The 26,876-nt window shown below is 32.0% G+C and overlaps 1 protein-coding gene across 2 annotated transcripts in view; it reads right to left on the reverse strand.

Moving 5' to 3' along the window:
- The window catches only part of LOC118200104 (acylamino-acid-releasing enzyme-like), a 91,791-nt gene extending 65,191 nt beyond the window's left edge, over window positions 1-26,600 (reverse strand). The window contains exons 1-7 of one of the 2 annotated variants that reach the window (XM_035372027.2): window positions 26,382-26,568; window positions 20,043-20,272; window positions 19,831-19,909; window positions 7,960-8,032; window positions 4,394-4,542; window positions 3,981-4,124; window positions 741-832 (exon numbers count right to left, since the gene is read on the reverse strand). In XM_035372027.2, the coding sequence (XP_035227918.2) occupies window positions 741-832; window positions 3,981-4,124; window positions 4,394-4,542; window positions 7,960-8,032; window positions 19,831-19,909; window positions 20,043-20,272; window positions 26,382-26,393 (779 nt within the window). In that variant the 5' untranslated portion in view covers window positions 26,394-26,568. Of the gene's footprint in view, window positions 1-740; window positions 833-3,980; window positions 4,125-4,393; window positions 4,543-7,959; window positions 8,033-19,830; window positions 19,910-20,042; window positions 20,273-26,381 lie in introns of both variants that reach the window. The other variant, XM_035372028.2, reaches the window with a different exon arrangement.
- Between the last annotated feature and the right edge of the window lie 276 nt (window positions 26,601-26,876).

Genomic DNA, 26,876 nt, shown 5'->3' on the forward strand with positions numbered 1-26,876 from the left:
ATTAAATTAAAGCCACTGAAACTGAAGATTCTTTTATACAAGGATGAAAAAGTTTGCAGGTATTTTGTGTATCAACTGATTTGGATGAAGTAATGAAAATATTGAGCCCAACTTTTCAAAAAAGGAAAAAACTTGTAGGCATTTAAACACCAAGAAGCAAACATAAAAGACGGAAATCTTAACACTGTACATATAAAACTAAAAAAATTTTGAAAAAGTCTCCTAAATTTTAGTGACGTGTTTTGAAAATTATCACTCAAAGTTAAAATTAAATTGGAATCAATTTTAAATATCCATACAATTAAATTTTATTCCTAAATATATGCACAAATAATTTTGACTTTAAATACACATTAAATAAATTAAATAGTTATATATTATTATGCAGTAGTATTTTTGTGTTTAGTTTCAAAATTTAAGTGAATTTTTAAATATTTGATTTTTTGGTAAACATATCCAGCAATTCTGGATTTTTGACTTTTATTTTTTGATATTTCGATATCTAAACAATTTTTTAATACTAAGTAATTCTATTCTAAAATCCAAACTAGATGACTGAATTACCTAAGTTACTAGCGAATTAAGCTACTTCATACATAAGAATCATTGCTCTTTGATCAGGATTGTAATAACTAGGCTATATAAATATACAATTTGTGTATAATATTTTAGAAATTCTTTCTGACATACAAAAATGTAATTACATAGATACATATATCAATGGTATATCATAAACATACCTTCGTTGGGCACAATACTGTATACCTAACCTACGAGATAACTTATCATAGCCAACAAATAATATAAATTCATCTTTAGGACCCCAAACTGCCTAAAAAAGAATAAAAATATGAAAGACTTCAAGAATGATAATCTTAAGATTATAAATTTTAAATAATCATGACAGAAGAATAAGAAAATATCGATCGAAATTAAATGATATTCTATCAAGAATAGTAATTTGGTTTAATAAGTTAGTCATATTAATTTTTACCTAAAGGTAATACTGTAAACATAAGTTCTTATATCAAAAAATCAAATAGTTAAATCTGAAACAGATGTTAAAATTTAAAAACCTAATTGTTTTCAGAAGTGCTGATGGAAAGAAGTTGAAAGAGAAACACTCTGTTCTCATATTCTTATGAGGTGTAGGGTTGCCATCCATTGACATCATCAATCCAAGTCCAGATGCACAGCACCTCCATACCAGCAAATATGATCTGAACCTCAGTATGATAGTGGAACAAAATCTCAAGGTGTAAGAAGACATCAGTGATTGAACCTCCTTGGGAGATGTAGAGGTCAGTACAGCTAACAAGCATGATACCATCCCAAATGAAAACTCCTGCAGCTCTAAAAAAAGCCTCACACAATAATGTTGGAGGGGTGATTACCTGTTCCATTATTTCTCCAGATGTTTATACATCCAGAATCCTATATCAGATTAAACTGTCTCTCATTGTGTCCAGTTCCTATGATCCCCAAACCACAAAAACCGACATTTTCCAATGAGCAAGCATTAATGGCCTACATCATACTGGTGTTGTGCACATAAGACCCCATTTGTGCAGCCTCCTGCCACAATTAACATTATATCAAACATTCAGAACAATGTAAACTAAAATTCAGTACTTAATCTTTTTTGTCATTGAACATTCAAGGTGAAATAAGTCATGATTTTATATAAATGCAAAATTTAACTAATTTTTTTTAAATACACTTATTTATTAATTTTGCAATATATCTTTTACACAATTCTTGAACTACTAGTCTTATCAACTTATAAATCCTTTTAAATAAATTTTTCCATGATGATTACAGTGCATTCACTCTTAAATCATAATGTAATTAGCATAATAAATATATAGCAAAGCAGTTTCAGAAATATCATTTCTAGCATGCTCACAGATCAATTACATCAAGAAATAGAGAGATGAGGTAGAAAGAAATGCTCAGTATCCTGTTACTTCCACTTTGCTGATATGATTATGGATTTCAGTAAACTCTGTTCAAAACAGTTAAACTATTTTACAATCAGACAAATTCACTTTTAGAGTAATATTAGGTTAAGGAAAAATATTAATTGAGGGAAACTGTCTCAGGTCTGTCTTCATTTATTTTTTAATTGCCCATTATTTTATAAAAGCATTCTTCATTTTATTAGTAAGGCTATCTATCTAATAGGCTGAATACATAAATATCTAATGGTGATGTAATAGCAATTTGTTGGTTTTAAGACATCAGAATGGTTTAATAAATGAAAATATACAAAATTTTTGTTATTTATAAATTACCCTGTCGACTAAGAAACTTGGTGGAGATCGCACCAAAGCTGCACCAATCGTTCCTGTAAAATTCTGAAATAACTGACACTTCTTTATTTAGTAAACAAACAGTATTCAACCCATTTTGCGCTGCAGAAAAAGGCTTTTGTCGGTTTTCACTATTCTGCTAGACCCTCCAGTTTTACTGAACCATGTTTATGTTGTTCTGAGGCTCTGTTTAGAAAGAAGAAATTGAATGACTTATTATTGCAAAAAAATCATTGATTTCATACATACATATTTTTATGTATTGTTACAGTACAAAGTCTGAAATCTGGACATCTAATATCCAAGGATCCAGACCACTAGTCAAAAAATAAATAATATTACACAAATTCCTCTCTTCCCTTATATTTCTTAATCTAGGGATAGAGAAGATAACACTCAAGAAAACACGTATTCCATAAAAGCAATTTTTCTCCCAATTAACTCAATCCTTGCATGTCACTTTCAAACATCTACTGGCTAGGGAGTGGCACCATGGCAAATGACAATATATTAATTGAGATTGTATTGATGCTGGCCAGGATCACAAATTCAACCCTTGAGAGGTGAGAATGTGGAAGGAGAGAATTTGTAGAAGACCTAAACAATAAGTGAAACCAAAATGTCGCCATGTCTATATTTCATCTTACTATATTTTGAACAGATGATCTAAAATCCTGAAATTTCCAAAATCCGGAATCATGTCCCAACCATTCCAGATCTTGGTCTTTGTAGTGTACTACACAACCATTTGTAAGTGGATTTTTGTTTATTTGGATCGCATGGATATTCCATGGTGATAACTTGGAGAACATATTCAAGTTAAATGTTCTTTCTACCAGTTTGTGGAAAGACACTATATTTCTAAAGAAACTTTATTGCCATTTCTTTCACTACAGGCAAATCAGACAAGTGCATATTTCATAATTAAGTTTAACCCTCTGAGTGATATGACCGGTTTTATATGGTTATAAGATTTTTTTGTCACTTGCTATATACTATTAGTTTATAATTTAAGATATTTTGCTCTCTGACTCTCTTTAATAATGTAAATGTCATCTTAATGAATGTAAGTTAATGAAAATACAGAATAAAATAAGTAAATAATACAATTTTAGTTAATAAATGCTGTTTAAATACAGGTCTTCATGACAGACCCAAAAATCTATGCTGCTCATAGTGTTACCATAAATAATACCATAATTTAGATATAAAAACTGCTTAAATTTACATGGTTGCCAGAGTTCGATGCATTCTGAAAATTTGGTGATTTTTACAAAGGTGGTTGAGCTTAAATCTAAATTCCAATTATCAATTATAATCTAGAAAACTTACATTTTAAAACAAGAGAAACAACACAAAGGAAATAGATCTACATGCGCTTATCATAAATAATACGAAAATATTGAGTACTATAAAACTTTATTGCTTTAAAATATGAAAATATCAAGTGTTACTCATTTTTATTGCTTTTAAAATAAGATAATTTATTTGCATGATTTTTTATTCATTTCACATCAAAGCTGAATTATTAATCATTATTCAATATACTAACAAAGAAATAATATATAAGTAATACATACAATTTCAAGATAAATTACTTAATGTTTATTTACAAAACTATTATCTTACAAAAAAAAAAAAAAAAAAAAAAAAAAAAAAAAACTTTACCTGGGTAACCCACAAATTTTCATATTTCCCACTCAATTCAATAACTTCTATTTTTCCAGTCTCTAATTCTAGGATACATATAACTGAGTCATGAAGACCAACAAGGTCTTCACCCCAATCTTCACGATAGAGATATTCTTCTCCCTATAGGAGAAATATTTTTAAAATGAAAATAATGAAGCATGAACTCTCTTTTCATAATAGCCTGTAAAATAAGCCCTAGATTATTGGATGTACAAACTAAACAAATTATGACTTTAAAAATATTTTTACCTTCTTTGAGAAAGTTAGTAGGATTTTAACACTGCATAAAAACTTTTTTTTTTTTTTTTACATTGATAAACAGGAGTACATATAAAAACTTTTTTCAAGTGTTAGTTATACTGCTTAATAACATTTATTTAAACATTTACCTTAACAGTATCTTTATCATCCTTATCACTTCCACCACTATCTTGACAAAAACAGTCTTTGAAATATGACACACTCTTCTTTTGTTTTTTTTCTGCTATGTACAACAAATATTTCTCATCTGCACTCCAGCTTAAACATCCAAACATATCTTTAAACATAAAGAGAAGAGAACACAGTTAAATATTTAATATCATAAAATCAAATCTAATTACAAACACAGTAAAATTGAGAAAAATTATAGGGGTATTTTAATCAAGTTCTAACAACTTAGAAATATTAACAGGAATGAAGAAAAGAAGTTATATATATATTTATTTATTTGAGAAATAACATTAGTATATATATATATATCGGTTCACTCTTTTTTGATACATTCCACTAAATTTATATTAGAAGATAATATAATCAATATTTCTTTAGTAAATAAATTATTATTATCTTACTTTGCAGCTATTGCACAAGTATTAGAAAAACTTATTTTCGAATTCAGTGAATTTTAGATCATTCCATATACGAGGGCCATCCAGGAAGTAGATTACGTTTCCGTCTGTGTCCGCTAGGAGCGGGGCTAGCGCGGCCATCTTGGGGTCAGAGCGTTGCGCAGCTCAGTCTGCATCTAGCCGTGCTAGTGAGAGGTTCGTGCTGTGCTCCGTTCAGATACTGTGACGGTTTGAAATGTCTGCGTTAATTGAAAATCCCGCGAGCTGCGAGGTGCGCTCAGTAATAAGGTTTCTGACTGCAAAAAACTGTAAACCGATAGAAATCTATCGGCAGCTTCGTGAAGTGTATGGGGACAACATTATCACTGAAGGTGGAGTGTGTCAGTGGGTCATAAGATTTCAAAATGGCCGAACCAATGTTCACGACGAAGATCGAAGTGGGAGACCCAGCATAGTGACCGCCGAACTTCTCGAAAAAGTCGATGCTAAAGTCCGTGAAAATCGAAATTTCACAATAACGGAACTTTCTTTGAGTTTTCCACAAATTTCGCGAAGTTTGTTGCACGAAATCATCAGCGAAAAGCTTGGTTACCACAAGTTTTGTGCAAGATGGAAGGCAAGAAGAGGTAACGAAGTGGTTGAAGGCGCAGGCGGCCGAATTTTTCGACGAAGGAATTTCCAAGCTCGTACATCGCTACGATAAATGCCTTAATTTGTATGGTGACTATGTAGAAAAGTAGTATTTGAGTGTGGCTTTCATCTGTATATAATAAAATTTGTTTCCTATACTTTGTTTATTTTTTTATTCCAAAACGTAATCTACTTTCTGGATAGCCCTCGTATATATACACACATTTACATTATTCCTCCATATGGTTGCTTTCTTGAGTAAAACAACTAACGCATCAGCCAACAGTTATATACCTTTGTTACAGAAGCTTGTCACAACCCATTACATAATTTGAGGAAGAAGAAAGTAGTCAGTGATGTCTTTCTTCCCCACCCTTTTTCCAATCACAAACATCTAGTGATCTTTCTTGAAACTTTCAATAAAATTTAAACATAGTTTTATCATTCATGCACCTTTTTTCACAGATACTACACAAACTGTGATAATTTTTGCTGCACTTTAGCCTCCAATGTACTTGGTAGAAACGTTGATTTTATCAGGCATCTTTAAACTACTGCTACACAGACAAGAATGTGTAGAAAAAGCTATGAGAACAAATGGTACAACAAAATAAAAAATTATTCTTAATTCAATAATATATTCTTAAAACAGATAAACTGTTCAATCAATATTAAATTTTAGTACTTTTCCGTTTTGCCGGCGCAAGCGATAAAGTCGCCAATAACGGTACAACTGATGCCAAACGGAATATTTTTGCTGGTAACCTTTTACGCATCATTTTCAAAACAAGTCGCAGCTTTTTCTTATCAGACTGGTTGTTTCTTACAATACTGGCATATAGAATACATAGAATTTTTATCAGATAGTTCAGTTTATGTCTAAGGCCATTTTCGGTAATTAAGTCAATTGGGATGCAATCACAGCGCTTATCCGAAGCCGAAAATATAGAAAAGGTAAAGTCAAGGGTTAAATTCATCCATTCTAATGAGAATGCATTAGCGAAGTAAAGCACTGCAGTTTTACATAATTTCTGAGTAAGCTATTCGTATGAATTGAAATATTTCTTGCATTTAAACTTGTGTTCCAAATTAAGATTTAACTTGAAATGAATGTAGATAATTACTGAGAGCATTAGATTTTTGTAGAGTAGTGTACGTGAGATGAGATCGCTTGAGGTCACATGATATGAACCAGCGAATCAGGATGTTGAACCATGAAAGCATAGTAAATTCTTAAATTGTCTTTTTGCAAATTTATTTTCTTTATTTATTGGCTTTTTATAAAATTTTAAGCGATATTAAAATGTTTACGTCTTCTTTTTTTAAAAGAATTCTTAGAACTAATATTTTTTATGTGTATACTGTATGTTGTCGCCAATAAAGTCTGCTTGGCGAGATTTGCGCCGGCGAAACGGAAAAGTACCTAAATTTTATTATATGGAAATAGAGCAAACTAAGTTATTTTGACCAATTTTACTTGGTACAGTAAATACCTAAGCAGCAATCTGGTTCATCCCACACGCATGCCACAATACCACATCTGAGCCACAGGACTGGTGATACAATTGTGAATGTGTTAAATACATATTAGAGAGGAGATACTGGTACTAAGAAAATAACCTTGACACTGTTTCTCCAAAAACAGAAAGTTATAGGAAATAAAATTCAATGGCTGAGCAACTAGCCCATTATTAAAGCATTTCATCTTTCTGTGCATTTTTACTCACTTTAATTGTAAATTTAGATTATGATATAATAATAAACAGTCTTTATTTTTTCAGCAAATTCTGACTAATGCATTCTTACACATGGTCTTGATTATAAGCTAGAAAACTGTCTTGCTGAAAGAATCACTGTTTTCACTCAACTGTGGAATCAGTCAACTTTTCAACATGTCCAAATAAAGCTTCCTAATATCACACACAATTTTGTCATACCAGCAAGGCAGATGTACTGAATGTTTGTGAAATATGTAAAATAATTCTTAATCAATTTGCCTCTATTTAAAATTTATGAAATTAAGTATTAGTTATGTAACTAATTTGTTATTAGTTTCTTAAATACTTCTGAATGCAAAATTTGGGGGGGGGGAAGAAAAAAAAAAAAAAAGGTCACCAGATCAGGCTCTATCAATCTTTCTTTTAACAGTTTTAAGACTGAATTTTTAACTTAAATGTCTTGATTTTAAAACTTCTAATTTAATTTAAATGGTTCTGAGTTTTTTAACCCTGAAAACTGCAATGTCCTTTGATTACAAATTTTCTTAATTTTATAACTGTAAAAGAAGTAGATCGTAAATTAAATTTTTAGTTGAGTTTCTCTTTGGTGCTTATTTCTAATTAGTGAATAATTATAGTGTATGCAAAAAATCATTCAATAACCAAAAGATTCAGTAAATCAGCAAGCTAAGCTAAGGCTGGAATATTACAACATAGGTATCATTATTCAATTTTGAACTCATTTAATTTACTTAATATCATAATAACATAACTTACTGTCATAAATCTTTCCATGTTCTTTGCGCTCAGACAAATCAAATGTCTTTTCTTTTCTGGACAAGTTCCAAATCTAGAATAAAAATAACATAGCTTCACATGCATTTTTCAGTCTATAAAATATTAAAAATACTATAAAGTGCTTTCTTACAGCATAAGAAATGAAATCAGACAGATAGGTTGCCCACCTTATTTCTGTTACAGTTCTTCCCTTTCTTTTTATATTAATGACAAATAATTTCAGATATTTGAAGTGTACAACTAATTCTACTTTATTAGAATGTAACTAAGACTTATTTCATAATAGATAAACAGAACTTCGTGAATGTGCTTAGTCTATTGGTTTGTTTTTGTATTTTATTAGTTTTGAATTAATTTTTTTAAATTAGGTTTTAACTCAGACAGTACTTGTGATAAAAACTAAGAGTTATCTCTAGGTATGTTATTAGAAGGATGCAGGTCTTAACAGCTTTTCTAACAAATATATTATTATACTCTTTTTTTTTTTTTTTTACTTGGAATAATGCTCAACTTATCTCTTACAAAACATCAACCTATTTTACATAGCATAGAAAAGTATAAATCTTTTATTATTCCTTGAGGGGATTTTATTTTCTAATGGATGAACAAATTTAGTAGTGACCAAAATTGTGGAAATATTAGGGAAAAAGTATATCTTTGAAGTTTGACGACTCATAACACCATTCTATCTCTCAGTAATACCATAAAATTATATATCAGTGGAAAGGTAATTTAATCAAAAATGTAATACATTAAAGTTTATTTATGTATCTGTGTTCTATAAAAAAAACTGTAGCCAAATAACCAGAATAAAGAAGCACAACTTATTCAGATTCCTATGAAAAAAGTATATCTTTGAGGTTTGATGGTTTATAATACCATTCTATTTCTGGGTAATACCATATAATTATACACTGAAGTGACAAAAGTCATGGGACACCTCCTAATATTTTCTCGGTCCTCCTTTTGCCCAGCGAAGTGCAGCAACTCGACGTGGCATGGACTCAACAACTCGTTGGAAGTCCCCTGCAGGAATATTGAGCCATGCTGCCTCTACAGACGTCCATAATTGTGAAAGCGTTGACGGTTCAGGGTTTTAGGCACGAAGTAACCTCTCGATGATGTCCCATAAATGTTCGATGGGATTCATGTCGGGCGATCTAGGTGGCCAGATCATTTGCTGGAATTGTCCAGAATGTTCTTCTAACCAATTGCAAACAATTGTGGCCCGGTGACATGGCGCATTGTCATCCATAAATATCCCATCGTTGTTTGAGTACATGAAGTCCATGAATGGCTGTAGGTGATCTCCAAGTAGCTGAAGGTATCCATTTCCAGTCAATGATCGGTTCAGTTACAACAGAGGACCGAGTCCATGCCATGTAAAAACAGCCCAGACCATTATGGAACCACCACCAGCTTGAACAGTGCCTTGTTGACAACTTGGGTCCATGGCTTCATGGGGTCTGCACCACACTCGAACCCTACCATCAGCTCTTACCAACTGAAATCGTGACTCAGCTGACCAAGCCATGGTTTTCCATTCATTTAGGGACCTACCGATATGCTCACGAGCCCACGAGAGTCGCTGCAGGCAATGTCGAGCTGTCAGTAAAGGCACTCCAGTCGGTCTTCTGCTGGCATAGCCCAAGGAAGACAAATTTCGCCGCACTGTCCTATCGGACACGTCCGTCGTATGTCCCACATTGATTTCTGCGGTTATTTGACGCAGTGTTGCTTGTCTGTGAACATTGACAACTCTACGCAGACGTTGCTGGTCTCGGTCGTTAAGTGCAGGTGGTCGGTCACTGTGCTGTCCATGGTGGGATGTGATGCCTGAAATTAGAAACTCTTGGCACACTCTTGACACTGTGGATCTCGGAATGTTGAATTCCCTAACGATATCCGAAATGGAATGACCCATACGTCTAGCTCCAACTACCATTCCGCGTTCAAAGTCAGTTAATTCTCGTCGTGCGGCCATAATCATGTCAAAGCCTCTTCACATGAATAACGTGAACACAAATGAAAGCCCTGCCAAAGCACTTCGCATTTATACATTTTCTACGCGATACTACTGCCATCTATATATTTGCATATTGCTATCCCATGACTTTTGTCACTTCAGTGTATATCAGTGGAAAGATAATTTAACCAAAAATATTAAAGTTCATTAAAATAACCAAAAATATTAACGTTGCATTAAATTTCATTCAGTTATCTGTGTTTTATAAAAAATTGTAGCCAAATACAGTCAAAAGTCGTTAATTTGGACACCCATAATCCGGAATGATCCGGACCTCAAAGCTACAAACTTTCTGCGCATGTGTCGCGTTGACGTATGCGCGTAAGACCTTTATGGCTGCGAATATGCATGTGCGCATGCACAAAATACATTTACAAATGCGCGTTTAATGTATAACGGATGGTATAAGCTAAGCTAAAATTATCTAATTCAGTTAATGTTGCAGATTGCGTTGTTCCTTAATCTTCAAAATGGATCCAGCTTATTATTTTTTGCAGACTGTTAGAGCAATGTTATAAAATTAAGCTTGAACTTTCGATTATGTCAAATAGAATTTCCGATATATATTTACTAATATGTAAAGGATCTACAAAGCGAAAGTACGTTTCGAAGTCCATTAAACAAAAAGTGGAATTGCTGCGAAAAATGGATAAAGGCATATCTTTTGTTTCTCTAACCATTCCGAAATCTGTTTATCAATTTCACGCTGCTCTGCGGCGGGGGAGAACGCCGCGGCACGCAATGAATTGGAAGTTGATCTGTCAGCACTATCCTTATCTTCAGGGCAGATGTTTATATTTTATTTAAATGTAGTATTTCATCTCGATGTACTCCGTCTTTGATATGATTTAAATCAAATTCCTCGTCATTATAATTTGCTTCCGATAGCGAAGAAAGTGACACAGAGGTTATTCAAAACAAAAAAATTTCGATTGACAAATTAGTCGGTATTTTCGACACAGCAATTATAGGACTTGAACAGCAGAACTTTGTAACTGAACAAGAAATTATGTCTGTTTATAGAATTAAAGAGAAAGTAGTATCACATAAAAAACGAAGCAACCTAAACAACTTACACTGAAAGAAATGTTTAATAAAGTAAACAAATAAATATTAAGCTTTTTTTTTTTTTTTTTGTAAATTTCGATATCTTTTAGATCATAATTGTCCTTTATTTCATAAATTACGGTTTCATATTTTTAATTTTATAATTTCTGCATGCCATCTTACCAGATTTAAACTGATGATCTATAATCCGGAAAAATCGATAATCCGGAATCGCCGAAGTCTTGATGAGTCCGGATTAACAATTTTTGACTGTAATCAGAAATAGAGAGCACAACTTACATAGATTTCTGGGAATTAATTTTTTTTTTCATTTCATTGTATCTGATGATCATGAGTGTCCAGAAAGCCAAGCAGGCATCTTTTTTGTTTAGAGAATGAGCCAATCACGTCATGATAGCATTCAACACAGGGTGGAAGGGAAGGGCTCATTACTTTGTGCGATTCCTCGCTGACGCTATCTTCGTAGGGGGAGTTTACAGGAAGTAATCTGACGTCACTATGCTGTATCTGCTCTAACTTTGCCTGTTTAAAACTAGCAATGTGGACATCCCAAATTAATTTTAATCACATGTATTGCTTTCTAGTAAAGCAGTTTCAAAGTCAAATTGGCATGCCACGGACCCCATGAGACCTTCGAAGTAATTTTATGCTGCCTGCAAATACATTTCCCATAAATTGATTAGCATTATTATGACAGGAATTTGAAGAAAATTTAAGATTTTAATGGTTTGGAGTCCAGTTCTACATTATATTCATTACCAAAAATGAATGAAACTCTGGAAAATCTAGAAATAGAGCTAATTAATTTACATTGTGATATAAATCTTATTCAGACTTTAAGATACAAATTTGATTACTGTTATTAGTACTTTTCAAAAGATAAATATGGTAAGTTATGAATTTTTGCAATAAGAATACTCGCTTTGTTTTTGAATTCATTTAAATGAGAACAGTTTTTTTGTCATAGTTAAAAATTAATAAGTCTATGAAAAGAACCAGACTGCCGATGAGTATCTACAATTTGAGATGATACTTTTTAGTAATTTCCCTCCAAGATTACAAACTTAGTGAAAATTGAAACATTATGAAGTGGTACAAATGAAAGGTATAGCAAAAAACAAAGATGTTTACAAGAATGTGTATACACATATTATTTTTCTGTTTTGCATCATAGAAAAATCTAATAAATAAAAGAAAGAGAATATGTTGTCATTATTTATACTCAAGTTTTGTTCTCCTTGGGAAGTTTTGTATATTTCTTTTTAGTTTAAATTGGAAGCAACTTACTTAGTATTTCAATATGTTACAATTATTTGAATAAATTCCAATTTGAAAATTTTAATATTTAGCTGTCTGTTTGAATTCTAAATTGTAACCAACAGAAATAGCTTGCAGCTACCAACTTTTAGATTTCAGGCAAAATATAAGAATAAATTTCATATTCTTCTTTGCATTACTTTTATTCATATGTTTTTACAAATATTTTAATTGAATTAACAAATTTTGTTTTGTTAAAAAAAAATCCTGCTTCTCTCTTTTTTTTTTTTTTTCCTTTCTTTTCTTTTTTCTTTTCTTTTTTTTTTTTTAACTGCTGCTCGTCAGCTACTTTCAAATTGTACATTAGCCCATGTATTTTTCCAAAGGATAATTTGCTTTTGGAAAAAAAAAAAAAAAAAAAAAAAAAAAAAAAAAAAATGGATATATGTGTTGAAGATAAGATTCTAAATGTGAAGAATGCAAGAATTTGTAGTGAACATTTTCTATGCAGTGATTGTGAAGATGACATGAAAAGTCACTTGCTTGGATTGCCGAGAAAGAAACTGTTAAAATCGAATACTGTGTCAAGAAAAGAAAAATAATGTAAAGCACTTTTGAAACACTACATGAATTAAATTTGAAGAAAATTCCTTTTGAGGCTAATTACAAAAATGATGATAGGAATAATAAATCAGATACAAATTATTTTAAAATATAATTCACAAATGACAATGTATATATTGCTGAATGCCCTAGCTATAAAAATAAACAAGAACGCAATCATAATTTGTAAAAAACAAAGTAGCTCAGCATTTTAGGTAGTTTATAATCATAAAATGTCAAGATAATTTTGCATAAGAAAGATCTTCCTCCTTTGCCCCACTTTTGAAAGATTAAGTAATTATCTTTAGATACTGTGAGCAAAGTTGTTTTGTTAAACTTAAGACAATGATAGTGCACTTATTTAAACATAATAAATGTATTAATGTGTATTAATGCGAGTATAATTTAGAGAATTATTTTTAAAATATCTGTCATTATGTCAAATCGGAAGAGAAACATGCTAATGTAAAATTCCTAATTAGGTCAAAAAAGCAATCTTAGATTAGATTAAATTTTGAATAAAACTATCAATTTCAAGGGTACTCAAATGTAAATTCCTCTTTTTTAGCTGCAGAAAAAAAAAAATTGGCATACATATTCAAAACTAAGGTGCCCCTCCCCCAGTTTAAAAGTATAATATGCAGATGAAGAAAAGATGATGAATGCCATAGTTTTTTCCTTCATGATTTAATAATAAATGATAGGGGAGAAAAACCTACAACTTAGTGCATTTATCAATTATTTTAAAATTACAAAATCAGTACAAATTCAAAATCTGGACTCGTTGGGACTTCGGTGATTCCGGATTTGGGATTTTACTGGATATTAGATCATCAGTTTAAATCTAGTAAGATGGCATGTAAAAATTATAATTTTAAAAATATGAAATCGTGATTTATGAAATAATGAAGTATTTATGATCTAAAGTGTATCAAAATTTACAAACAAAAGCGTAATATTTATTTGTTTACCTTATTAAACATTTCTTTCAATGGAAGTTGTTTAAGTCACTCCGTTTTTTGTGCTAATACTTTCTGTTTAATTCTGTAGACAGACATAATCTCTTGTTCAGTTACATTGTTGAAGTCCTGCAACTGCTGTTTCGAGAATTCCGACTAACTTGTCAAACGACCTTTTCTCATTTTCAGTAACTTCTCTGTCACTTTCTTTACTATCGGTAGCAGTATTTTCTGGATATAAAACCATACTACAGATTTCGCCATTCATTAATTGATTAATGATTGAGAAGCATTGTCATCATAATGAAAAACTTCTTTTATATCATCATCATTTATTACTGGTTCTACACATTTCTTTAGACAATCTGCAAACTGGAAAATTTCATCTTTGTTTTGCGATATCCGAAAACCTTTAAAATTAGCAACTATCATCATCAAATTTAGCTATCCTTTACTGTACATATTTGGCTATGCATCACGAGCTTGACGACTAATGACAAATTGTTCCATTAAATTTTATCTTGCTTCTATCGCACACTGAGACAATTAAGCCTGAAATGTATTAGTTTAGTTATTTGTTATACTTAGGTCTATTTCTTGCACATGCTTAAGGCTTATCAAAGTTCTGAATAAATAAATTCCCATATATACTTAAGCCTTATTGAAGGCTGGCGCCAGATATCTTACCTCCTGATGCAGTCTCTGTGGGTCCTAAATTCTGTGACTCAGTGCGGAGTGAGTCATATAAGCCCTGGCGCTGGTTCTGGGTTTATATAAATAACAAATTGGTTAGTCTTAATTCATATAGCCCTAAATGTAATTTTTGGGCTTATGAGTATCATCAACAAAATCTATTTTTAGATACGTAAAAAAATTTTTGGTAAGTGTTTCCTCTTCAACACTTTTTAACGCATTTAACTTAAATTTGTAATCATAACCAAGCGTAATGTCAAAACATAAAAGGTTACCATACTCCTTTATTATTCAATTACTAACAAAAAAAAAAAAAAAATGTTAAGGCATCACTACATGAGTCATTACTCAAGTTGTCATGTTTTTATAAACATATGGTGATGAAAGGAAAGCATAATAAATAATGATTCACCAGGTTGGCATCACATCAACAATGTATCTATGTGAAAAGTTTGGTTTGATATGTGTGCCAAGCAGATACGCAGCAATGGAGCCAAATTACTGATCATACAAATTTATGCTAAAATGATTGTTTCTTCAATAACAAGGTATTTTATTTAGTGTCAAAATGAAATTAAAAATCAGGATTCTCCAGATGTTTTATTATGCGCGGAAGGGGGAATCAAATGTGCATGCATAAAACCTACTAGATAAAACGTTGTTGGTGGTTTTGAGGTCCAAATTTTAGATCATTCCGGATAATGGGCTTGCGGAGTTTGGACTTAGTACTGTATTATTAACTTTTTAAACATTATAAATGCTTTCAGTAATAACACCTTCTCTTCTAAATTAAAGCTATTTTTTCATGCACAGTTTTTAACGCTGTTTCTTCAAATTTAAAACATTCATTTTTTTGCTGTGAATTGCATACTTGCAGTCAGTGTCAAAAGGACTATGTTATCACTCCTCACTTCCTGTTTCAGGAAAAAAGCTCTATGAACTAGCCCTTCTGTCCTAAGTCTCGATTCATGGGCTTGTCTAATTGTGTCATGCTTTGGAACTCAGAGGAAGATATGGGTCAGTATGTTATGACATTGCTATCATGATAATTAGTTATTTTGTGTTCTTTAATTCATTGAGCTTTGAAAACATAACAATTTAAGAAATAATGCAAGGCTAGCTACCTAAAAGCAATGTAATAAAATTACATTAAGTGAATAAGGCTACAAATGTGGGAAAATTATAATTAAAATTAATGAAAACATACAGTAAAAATAATATTTCTAAATTTTTGAAGCAGCATTAAGAAAAATCAGTCACTACAAAACTAGACTGGTCAAAGTAGGGGGGAAGTGCACCCCACCAAGTGATGACAGAAGAATTAAGAGACTGAGCCTAGCTGATGTAAGAAAATCAGCTGAGGGGAAATGACACAACCAAAAGTGAATTTCAAAAGTAGGGTTCGGCACAAACTGCAGTAATTTGGTCTGCAACACAGCAATTTTTATCTCTCAAACAAATGAAAAGATTAAACTGAGCTAAAAACTTATGTTAACTGGACTGCAGAGCAATGAGATAGCATAATTTGCAGTGATGAGACCAAAATATCAGTGTTTGGTAGTGTTGGCATAAAGAACATAGCAAGAAAAATTAGAAGGTTCGCATCCTTACTTCATTATATTTACCATGAAACATCCAATTAGTGACATTATCTGGGGCTTAACGATATAAAAAGATATGGGGAGAATTCATGAGATTAATGGGAATATTAAAGGCCAAAAATATGTAAAAGAAATATCAAATTGAAATCTTTTGCGCATGAATGTTTCCAAGATAATAAAGCATTTATATTTGAACAGGATTTAGCTTCATATCATATTACTACAGTATGCAAAACGTGGTCTCAAGATAACCATATTAGGAATGATATTAGAATACCACACCAAGTGCCACTGGCTAAAGAATCTTGTTAAGCATTTGAAAGAAAGAGACTTGTTTTAGAACACTGTGTTGTAAAATTTGTAAAAAAATATCGTTATCATTAAGTACAAGGTACCTGAAATGGAACTATCACGCTACCAGATTAGAACCATTATTTACTCCTAGTTCTGTTCCAGAATGTCAGCTAGAGAATGTCATCAAATCATGCGCACAACTTTAGGTACTAATGTTGTATCATATAACACTGTGAAGGTTTTTTACCGAAAGTTCAAAAACAAGGATTATAACATTCAAGAAGCAGAGCATTTTGGCAGGCCAACTAATGTTGATAAGAACCCCCTGTGAGAACTTATGAAGAAGATCAGTATGCAACCACTTGAGAGCTTGCTAAGGAGTTAAATGTCAGTGATGTCCATTAGTTGCATTATGGATCGCATAAACTTTACATAACAGTTCAATCGCTGGATACTGCATGAGCTGACTCAAGCAGATAAGGACAGATGTGTTTGGGCTGCTCAAATCAATCTAATCTGCTCGAATATCAGTGCAAGGACAAAATTTTGGACTAGCTCGTCACTTGTGATGAAAAGTGGATTTACTTTAAAAACACAGGCTGAAAACGGGGTTAATCTGCACCTGGTCAGCCCGTCAGCAACGTTGCAATGTGCAGTTTGATTAATGAAAAAATCCTGCTTTGTATCTGGTGAGATTGCCATCCACAAAGAGTATCTGGAAAAAGATAAAAACTCTCAACAGTAACGTGTACAGGGAAATGCTAGTCCGTGTTGAAGCTGCTACTAAGGGAAAATGTTGAATGTTAAACTGAGTTCCGGCACAAAAAGATAATGTTCCAACCAGATAATGCAAGAACACATGTGTCTGCATTCACTGGACTCTGTATGGGCTCAAATGTGATCTTACGTCACACCCACCATATAGCCCCGACATCGCTCCTTCGGACTTCTACTTTTTTTCACATCTGCAGCTACATATTGCTGGTACTATCTTCCATTCTACATAGGATGTCTGAAATGAGGGTGATCTGTTTTTTGACTCACGGCCACAAAGTTTCTGGGGCAAAGGCCTTGAAAAACTACCAAAATGTTGCCAGAAAACTATAGATTTGGGTGGTGATTAGTGTCCAACTAAAGGTACTGCTTTCGTGTTTCTGTTCTAACTTTATTAAGAATGTTTTTTGCGGAAAACTTTCATTACAACTACATACAGTACAAAGTCCAAGATTTGGACCCACTTTTTCCTTTTTGCTGCGAATTTCGTTTTTTGCTTGCGATATCTAAAAAGCTTCAATTTCATGGCTAATATCATAAAGCTTAGCTAGCCTCTACTAGACACCCTGAGAGTACCTGAGAGTACCTAGGTGATGTACCCTGAGATTGGCAATTAAAATTTGTCTTTTTTCTATTACATTCTGATGAAGTTAGCACTGAATTTTATTTAGTTTAGCTATTTACTATTCCCATTTCCTGCACATGCTTAAGACATCTGATTCCTGAATATATAAATTCCCACGTATACTTAAGGCTTATTCATGGCCAGTGCTAGACATCTTTCGGCCCGGTGCAGCCTCTTCAGGTTCAAAATTCTGCTTCTAAGTGCCTCCCTAAATTTTATGTCCGAATCCCTACCCTAAGTTCTACAAATTTTACTATCCCTCTATTTCCTTGCTGAATGCTTGTCTAAAAAAAAGTTTGCCTCTAAAATTCTGCCACCTGAGGCAGCAATACTAGCTCTGGCACCAGTTCTGTGCTTAATTGAATAATAAACCAGTTTTTCTCTCAATTCAAACAGCACTAAATGTAATCCTTTGCCTTTACAAAATATATTTCTTGCATATGAAAAGGAATTTTTCTTATATTTTTCCTCATCACTCACTTCACAGAAAGTTTCTGAACACTGTTGTTTAGTCTCGGCTTCTAATCCTGGCAACATGGGAGTTTTCATGGATTTTACCATGTGTAACATGGATAGTTTCCCTTAAGCAAGAAAGTTTCCCTTAAAAATTCTTCCAAGAAGGCATCCCTTCCCATAGGCAGACAGCCTTTGAGTTACTTAATTAATTCAGTCTAACCTAGCTTTGCAGAAAAGTTAGCAGAAATCTATAACCATTGCCAACTGTCATGTCAACATAAAAGTTACCATGCTCTCTGGTATTCAATAACTAATTAACAATTTTTAAAAAAAAATTGTTTAGGCATTGCTGTGTGAGTCATTTTTCAAGCTACAGTGTGTTGATAGTTATAGATGAAAGCAAATATATATATATATATATATATATAAACAAAAAAAAAATCCAAAATTTTTCATATTTTAAATTACATCCAAAGGGGAGCTTTTTTAACATTTTGTGTGTTACCTATTAAATATCACACACAGTGTGTGACAGTAACACACACAAAGTGTGTGTTACCTATTAAATATATTTGTGTGTTATCTATTAAATATCATGTTCTTTGCACTTAAACCATAAAATTTAGTTCAATAGCAATGTCGCGGAATAATTTTAAAATGAGCATATCTTTAGAATTTCTGATACACAGTTCGACGCGCTGAAGATAAAACACATTTTTCCCCCCTGTAGAGTGTTGCCATTGCTCGTTTTTAAATCGTTGAGTTTGTTACCCAAAAATTCGTTAAAGTTTTGCAGAATATGAAATACCGTTGGTCCTCTAGATACCATTGGTCTATCACAATGCGAGAAATGTACATACGTTTATGCAGATTTTTCATTATTTAATTTCTTCAAACATAATGCAGGACTTTAACATTTTGTGGCAACAGTTTGAAAAGTGAACGGACATTTATAGGAATCCAATGCAAAATGCCAAAACGAAAGTAATAGTCCTTCGGGACTCAAATCCGTTTGGACTAATAATGACTCCCCATATTGGCATCACTGCCAAAGTGAAATTAAGAATCTAGAGTCATCACATGCTTTATTATGAAAAAATATCAAATGCGCAAACATAAAGCGTTAAAAAAATTTCTTAAAGATAAGGCTTGCTGGTGATATGGAAATCTGGATTTTAGATAATTCGAAATATTGGACATCTGGATTTCATAGTTTGTATTGTATATGCAGTTTTATTACAATATCACTCAGGAATTATTACTATATCTTTGTGGAATCTTTTGAGTTTGATGTACAGTTAACATAAATTTAAAATTTATTTGCATGTTAACTACAAATTACAAATTATCACTTAATAGCCCTTTGCAGTTACCAACAGATATTAATTGAGAATTTTGAAATGCATAATGACATTTAAAAATATTATTGAACACACTGTTTCAGATAAAAGAACTTCTCAACTGCAAAGAAAATTGCCACGTGAACTAGCTTACTTCTAAGAATACACGATCATTAGAAGATTTTCTAAGAACAGCTTGTCTCTTGCTGGATTCAGCAAACGCAGAAAGAGAGCTACATAAAACGAAATGAAAAAAGTGAGAAATGAAAAGCTTTGTACATGAATAAAAATTTTAAAATCTTTCTATATAAATATTAAACATAACAAATAATTCATGTAAAATTTCAAAATTATGAAAATACTCACTTTGTAGTTATATCTTGAGGTATTCCACAAAATAAAACACTACATTTTTCTGATGTTCTTTCCACAATGAAATCTTGAGAAAACTTTGTTTGTTCTGCTTTTATTAAATCATGAATACTCCATGTACTATGAATACATAATGGCCTCTCTTTTGTTTCAAGCAATATTGTGGCAGATATGGGGGTTGGGACCGAAGACAACGTTTTGTAGGTTTCAATAATAGGACTAATCTGAAATATTAATATAAATAATTTTAAATTATAATATGATAGTTTAAAATTAAAAAACTAAACTCAGTGGCATAACAGCCCTAATGGGACAAAGGGCACTATTCGGTTTCGAGGGCCGTAAAAAATCGCCAAACTATTGTTGATGCCAATGCTGCCAAAAATAATTGCAGCAACCCTAATAATTGCGGCAAGAAAGGAAGTATAATAGTAAATAACTATTTAAGATTGATGTTTTAATTTAGATGAAAAGTTAATTTCATATAATACTTTTTCATTATTATAATTTATATGAAAAAGGCTAAACATGACTGAATGGAAGCATAAGAGTAAATAACTATTTGAGATCATTATTATAATTTATATAAAAATTGCTAAACATAACTGAATGGATGCCTGCATTGCTATTTCGCTACCGACTTATCGCTAAAGCATAATTTCATCTCGTTGGTTGTTCAAACATAATTTTCCATAATGAATGATGCTTTTCCTTTGAAAATATTCTCGGTAAAGTGCAGAATCGCTCACTTATTTGTTTGCCGCTTTTTACAAGGGTAAAAACAATTGGATTTTTGTCAATTTTCTTTTACATTTTAAGAGAAAACAGGTCGATGCGTACATCGATAAAGGGTGTGCGCAGTGCCATTTTTGTGCAATTCTAGGATTTTTTTTAAGTGAAAATAGGTCAATGTGCACATGGATACAGAGTATGTGCAATTCTTAAAAATGCATCAAGCAGTGGGTGATTCTGATCTTTACCCAAAATTCTATTGGTGACTTTTCGTCATGGGCAATTCCCAAATTGTTAAATCCATAGGATATCAAAAAAGGATTTAAAATCAAAAACGGATTTAAAAATTAAACTAGTATTTCAATGGCGTCTTAAGAAATATAGAACTATATAAACTTACGCAATCTGAAATCAGCGTGTACGCTAGATTTGGCGTGCTGTTAGATGGGCGCATTTGCTAGATTTGGTGCTTTTGCGCGTACATTTACGCTACAATTTTTTTACGGCTCTCGAAACCGAATACAGTCAAAAGTCGTTAATTCGGACTCGTCAGGACTTCGGCGATTCCGAATTATAGATCATCAGTTTAAATCTGGTAAGATGGAATGCAGAAATTATAAAATTAAAAATATGAAACCATAATTTATAAAATAAGGAACAATTATGATCTAAAGGCTATCAAAATTGACAAAAAAAAAAGAAAAGCTTAATATCTATTTGTTTACTTTATTAAAGATTTCTTTCAATGTAAGTTATTTAAGTTGCTTCGTTTTATGTGATAATATACTTTCACTTTAATTCTATAAACAGACATAATTTCTTGTTCAGTTACAAAGTTCCACTGTTCAAGTCCTATAATCACTGTGTCGAGAATACTGACTAATTTGTCAATCGAAATTTTTTCGTTTTCAATAACCTCCGTGTCACTTTCTTCACTATCGGAAGTGAATTACAGTGACGAGGAATTTGATTTAAATCATATCAAAGACGGAGTACATGGAAATGAAATGCTACATTTAGTAAGGAATTATAAGCCAAATAAAATAAAAACATCTGCCCTGAAGATAAGGATAGTGCTGACAGATCAAATTCCAATTCATTGCACGCTGCGGCGTCCTCCCTTCCCCACCGGCTGCAGAGCAGCATGAAATTGATAAACAGATTTCGGAATGGTTAGAGAAACAAAAGATATGCCTTTATCCATTTTTCGCAGCAATTCCACTTTTTGTTTAATGGACTTCGAAACGTACTTTCACTTTGTAGATCCTTTACATATTAGTAAATATATATCGGAAATTCTATATGACATAATCGAAAGTTCAAGCTTACTTTTATAAAATTGCTTTAACAGTCTGCAAAAAATAATAAGCTGGATCCAATTCGAAGTTTAAGGAACAACGCAATCTGCAACATTAGCTGAACTAGATAATTTTAGCTTAGCTTTTACCATCCGTTATACATTAAACGCACATGCGTAAACGTATTATGTGCATGCGCACACGCATATTCGCAGCCGTAAAGGTCTTACGCGCATGTGTCTATGCGACGCATGTACAGAAAGTTTGTAGCTTTGAGGTCCGGATTATGGGTGTCCGAATTAACGACTTTTGACTGTAGTACCAGACAAAGCCTGCGGTGCCTGAAATCTGCTTTCTTGACCGTAGGCCCCAGGGTGCGTAAGTATATGCACTGAACAAGTGGGTAGCTTGTCGCAGGACCCCCAGTGTTTAGTCCCCAATGAAACTTGGAACTCATTTTATCGACCCAAGTGATGGAAACCAAGAAATGAAAGGCTGAGTCGACCTTGCCCAGAGCGGAAATCGAACCCTGCACCTGTGGTGTTGCTGCATGATGCGCTAGCCACTGCCCCTGGGGGGCCTCAATTTAAAATTATATACAAATATTATTTTTTGTTCAAATTAATTTTTCATTAATAGATTTAATAATAGCAATCTTATTAGACGTTTCAAATGACATTTTGTAATAACAGAATAAAAAAGTTTCAATAACTTTTTAAGTATCATTATGTATGTTATTAGAAAATGACATGCTTAAGTACTGAGATTTACAGTATCTTTTTGATTATTGTATAGAATGTTTTCAGAAGAGAAGAATTTTTTAGATCTTTACCAACATACAACAGATGACTTTCTATACAAAGATATATAACCAATACTGCCAACTGTATGCCAATATATTTACATTTTGTTTTCAAAGTAAATATTGTCAAAAAAATTAAAATTTATCATTCTATTACTTAGATCTTGATTTATTGAAATAGGTAACTAAGAGATATATTTCTAATGTTTAGAAAAATTGGTACTTGCGTATTAGCTTAACTACCTGGATACATTTTGATGATATTTTACAGACATAAAAGAATGATGAGTTACCACTAAAAAACTTAATTATTACATATAAATTTAATGTTTTAATTATATATTTATTCCAAAAATCAATCAATAAGCTTACTTAAAAGCAGGTTGTTTTCTTTAGCTCTTTTGTAGACATTACACGGTGATCAAACAAATACAAATTGACTGTTTAATTTACCAATTTTAGAACAAAATCCTCTTTTCCTGCAATTTCTTTCACTGCACCCAAATCTCAAACTTGTCAGTTTTAAAACTGAGTTTAAAAAGAACCAATAACTAAATAATATATTACAATTTATCTCTAAAAAAGGCAACATTGTGTATTAAAACAGAATTGTTATGTGCATGATTGCCACAGTTTGGCACATTCTGAAAATTTGTCGACTTCTTCTAAAATGGTTCTGCTAATACGTAAGTAAAAAAAATTTTACCACGGTTGAAATGAGCTGATGATGAAAGTATGTTTTCTTACTGGAAAAATAAAATTGGGTGCACATAGCTTCCTAGAGAAAACCATTTATTATTACTCTGTAATGATAAAAAGATCCAGTATTTTTTAATAAAGTACAAAACTTTCCTTACAGATTTTATCTTTGTAAAATTAATAATTTATTGCACATATAGCAAAGGACCCTCTGATATTAAATATAGCAAAGGCAAATATTAACTTGCTTCTAAATACCTGAAATTTAATAATTCTTAGTGAATAGAAAACATGAAAATTAAAATATATCACTAATGCATTATAACTTACAGTTAATATAGAATTATGTTAAAAAAAAACGAAGTCCATTCGTTATAAGGAATATATAACTTTAAATAAGTAAAATGATTCAATGCCTAGTAACAAATGTTACAGTGATAGTTAAAACAGTAATTTAATCAGTAATAACACACACATATGCTATTATTATTACACTTTTTATACAGTCAAATGTCGTTAATCCAGACTCGTCGGGACTTCGGCGATTCCGGATTATTGATTTTTCTGGATTATAGATCATCAGTTTAAATCTCGTAAGATGGCATGCAGAAATTATAAAATTAAAAATATGAAACCGTAATTTATGAAATAAAGAACAATTATGATCTAAAAGGTATCAAAATTTACAAAAGAAAAAAAGCTTAATATTTATTTGTTTACTTTATTAAAGATTTCTTTCAATGTAAGTTATTTAAGTTGCTTCGTTTTATGTGATAATATACTTTCACTTTAATTCTATAAACAGACATAATTTCTTGTTCAGTTACAAAGTTCCACTGTTCAAGTCCTATAATCACTGTGTCGAGAATACTGACTAATTTGTCAATCGAAATTTTTTCGTTTTCAATAACCTCCGTGTCACTTTCTTCACTATCGGAAGTGAATTACAGTGACGAGGAATTTGATTTAAATCATATCAAAGACGGAGTACATGGAAATGAAATGCTACATTTAGTAAGGAATTATAAGCCAAATAAAATAAAAACATCTGCCCTGAAGATAAGGATAGTGCTGACAGATCAAATTCCAATTCATTGCACGCTGCGGCGTCCTCCCTTCCCCACCGGCTGCAGAGCAGCATGAAATTGATAAACAGATTTCGGAATGGTTAGAGAAACAAAAGATATGCCTTTATCCATTTTTCGCAGCAATTCCACTTTTTGTTTAATGGACTTCGAAACGTACTTTCGCTTTGTAGATCCTTTACATATTAGTAAATATATATCGGAAATTCTATTTGACATAATCAAAAGTTCAAGCTTACTTTTATAAAATTGCTTTAACAGTCTGCAAAAAATAATAAGCCGGATCCAATTCGAAGTTTAAGGAACAACGCAATCTGCAACATTAGCTGAACTAGATAATTTTAGCTTAGCTTATACCATCTGTTATACATTAAACGCACATGTGTAAACGTATTTCGTGCATGCGCACACGCATATTCGCAGCTGTAAAGGTCTTACGCGCATGCGTCAATGCGACGCATGTGCAGAAAGTTTGTAGCTTTGAGGTCCGAATTAACGACTTTTGACTGTATATGAATAATCAGAATGCCCCACGTATTGTGAAATACATAATAGCTTCCCTTTTGTTTCAAGCAATATTGTGATAGCTATGAAGGCTGGGACCTAATACAATGCTACTTATTATTCATAAATTATTATAGTTTCAAAATATGTTGGAAAGAACAAGATATATTTCTTTATGAAAATCTTATATCATTTATCAAGATCTTTTGTTTCTCTTACCTTTCAATAATGTCAGTATGACTTATTATAAAAAGTATTCTAAATATATTTTGTTACCAATACAACAAAATATTTGCAAAAGAAAATATATATATATTGAAAAAGAGGGACTAAACACCCTCAAAATCAGCTAATTCAAAACTCCACATCAATCTAAAGTTGCTTTCTTTGGCCTAATATTGAACTGGTGTGCTTCTCTTCAAATTAGAATGTTACTACTGGCAGATTTTTCCAAAAACTTGCTAATAATGAAGTTTTAGTAAATCACTGAAAGCTTAATAAGAACTAGAATGCTGGTTCTTATCTTTTCCATGAAGAACATGGTATTTAAAATATAAATATTAATTCTTTTCAACGAAAAAATTTGATTCTTTGCATTCGTTTTAAGAAATCTATGACTCACAAGAAAATATGATTCTGCCTCACATGTCACTGAAAAGAAATTAACCTAAAATTATAATTTAGAGAAGTATACCCGAACAAAAGTAAATGATCTCGTAACTATAATTTCAGACACGTTTAATGTGTAATCAGTGCACGGTAAATGCGCCATACATCACAGTAGCAAGATCAATTATAATAAATACCGAGATTCAATCAAAGCTTTAAATTTAATCAATAAATTAGCAAAAGAATATTTACTAATTCCAAAGGAAGTACATTTTTATGGATAACAGAGAAAGGCATAGTCATTATCGAAGGCGAAAATTACAAAGTAATAAACGACTAAAATTTTTTAACTTCAGGAACTAGTCGCTGTAAAATGTATTAAGACACTCTCCTTTAAATATAAATATGCAACTGAGAGACTACAAAATAAATAAATATGATGTAAAACAATAAAATAATTTTGTATGCAACTTCAGCCCACTATAAAAAATGTATAAAATTGCACTCGAAAGATATTTTAAATATGTAATAATGAGGCCTTTTTCCCTCTACACAGTAATTAATCTATTGTATAATAATTTAGAAGGAAAGTCAGGTTATATACCTGATCATCCATCTTATAAATAATGAATTCAAAACAGCACCAATGCTTCTACACACTCTGCTTGCACGTACAGTCACATGCGTTTAAAGCCGGTAAACAAAACAACTCATTACTTGATGTTGCCAAAACACCTAAATACATAGCCATATTTCAGTAAAAAAAAAATAAGTGGAGCATGGGGCATTGAGCCAAAGAAAGTTATGTACACACACAGATCGTATTTTATTCTCGAGTGTCAAGATGTAGAAACATCTTTTTACTCGACTTCTGATAAAGATCGGGAGGGGGGAGAAAGAGAAGGGTGAAAGGAGTGTGGGAGGCGGATGAAAGAGAGTGAGGTCCGCCAACACTGACTCTACTTCAAGCCTAAGCGCGCGGTTCGAAAATTCGTGTGACGTCACGACTTCTGGTCATAATAAACTTCGGAACGCATGCAGTGGCTCTTTGCTGATTGCTGAAGCTTCTTACGTTGTGCGAACTCTGAAGCAGAATACT

This window comes from Stegodyphus dumicola, chromosome 8 (genome assembly GCF_044657685.1).
Source record: "Stegodyphus dumicola isolate Sdum_Otavi_A_Nest chromosome 8, ASM4465768v1".
In the NCBI taxonomy this organism is placed as follows: domain Eukaryota; kingdom Metazoa; phylum Arthropoda; class Arachnida; order Araneae; family Eresidae; genus Stegodyphus; species Stegodyphus dumicola.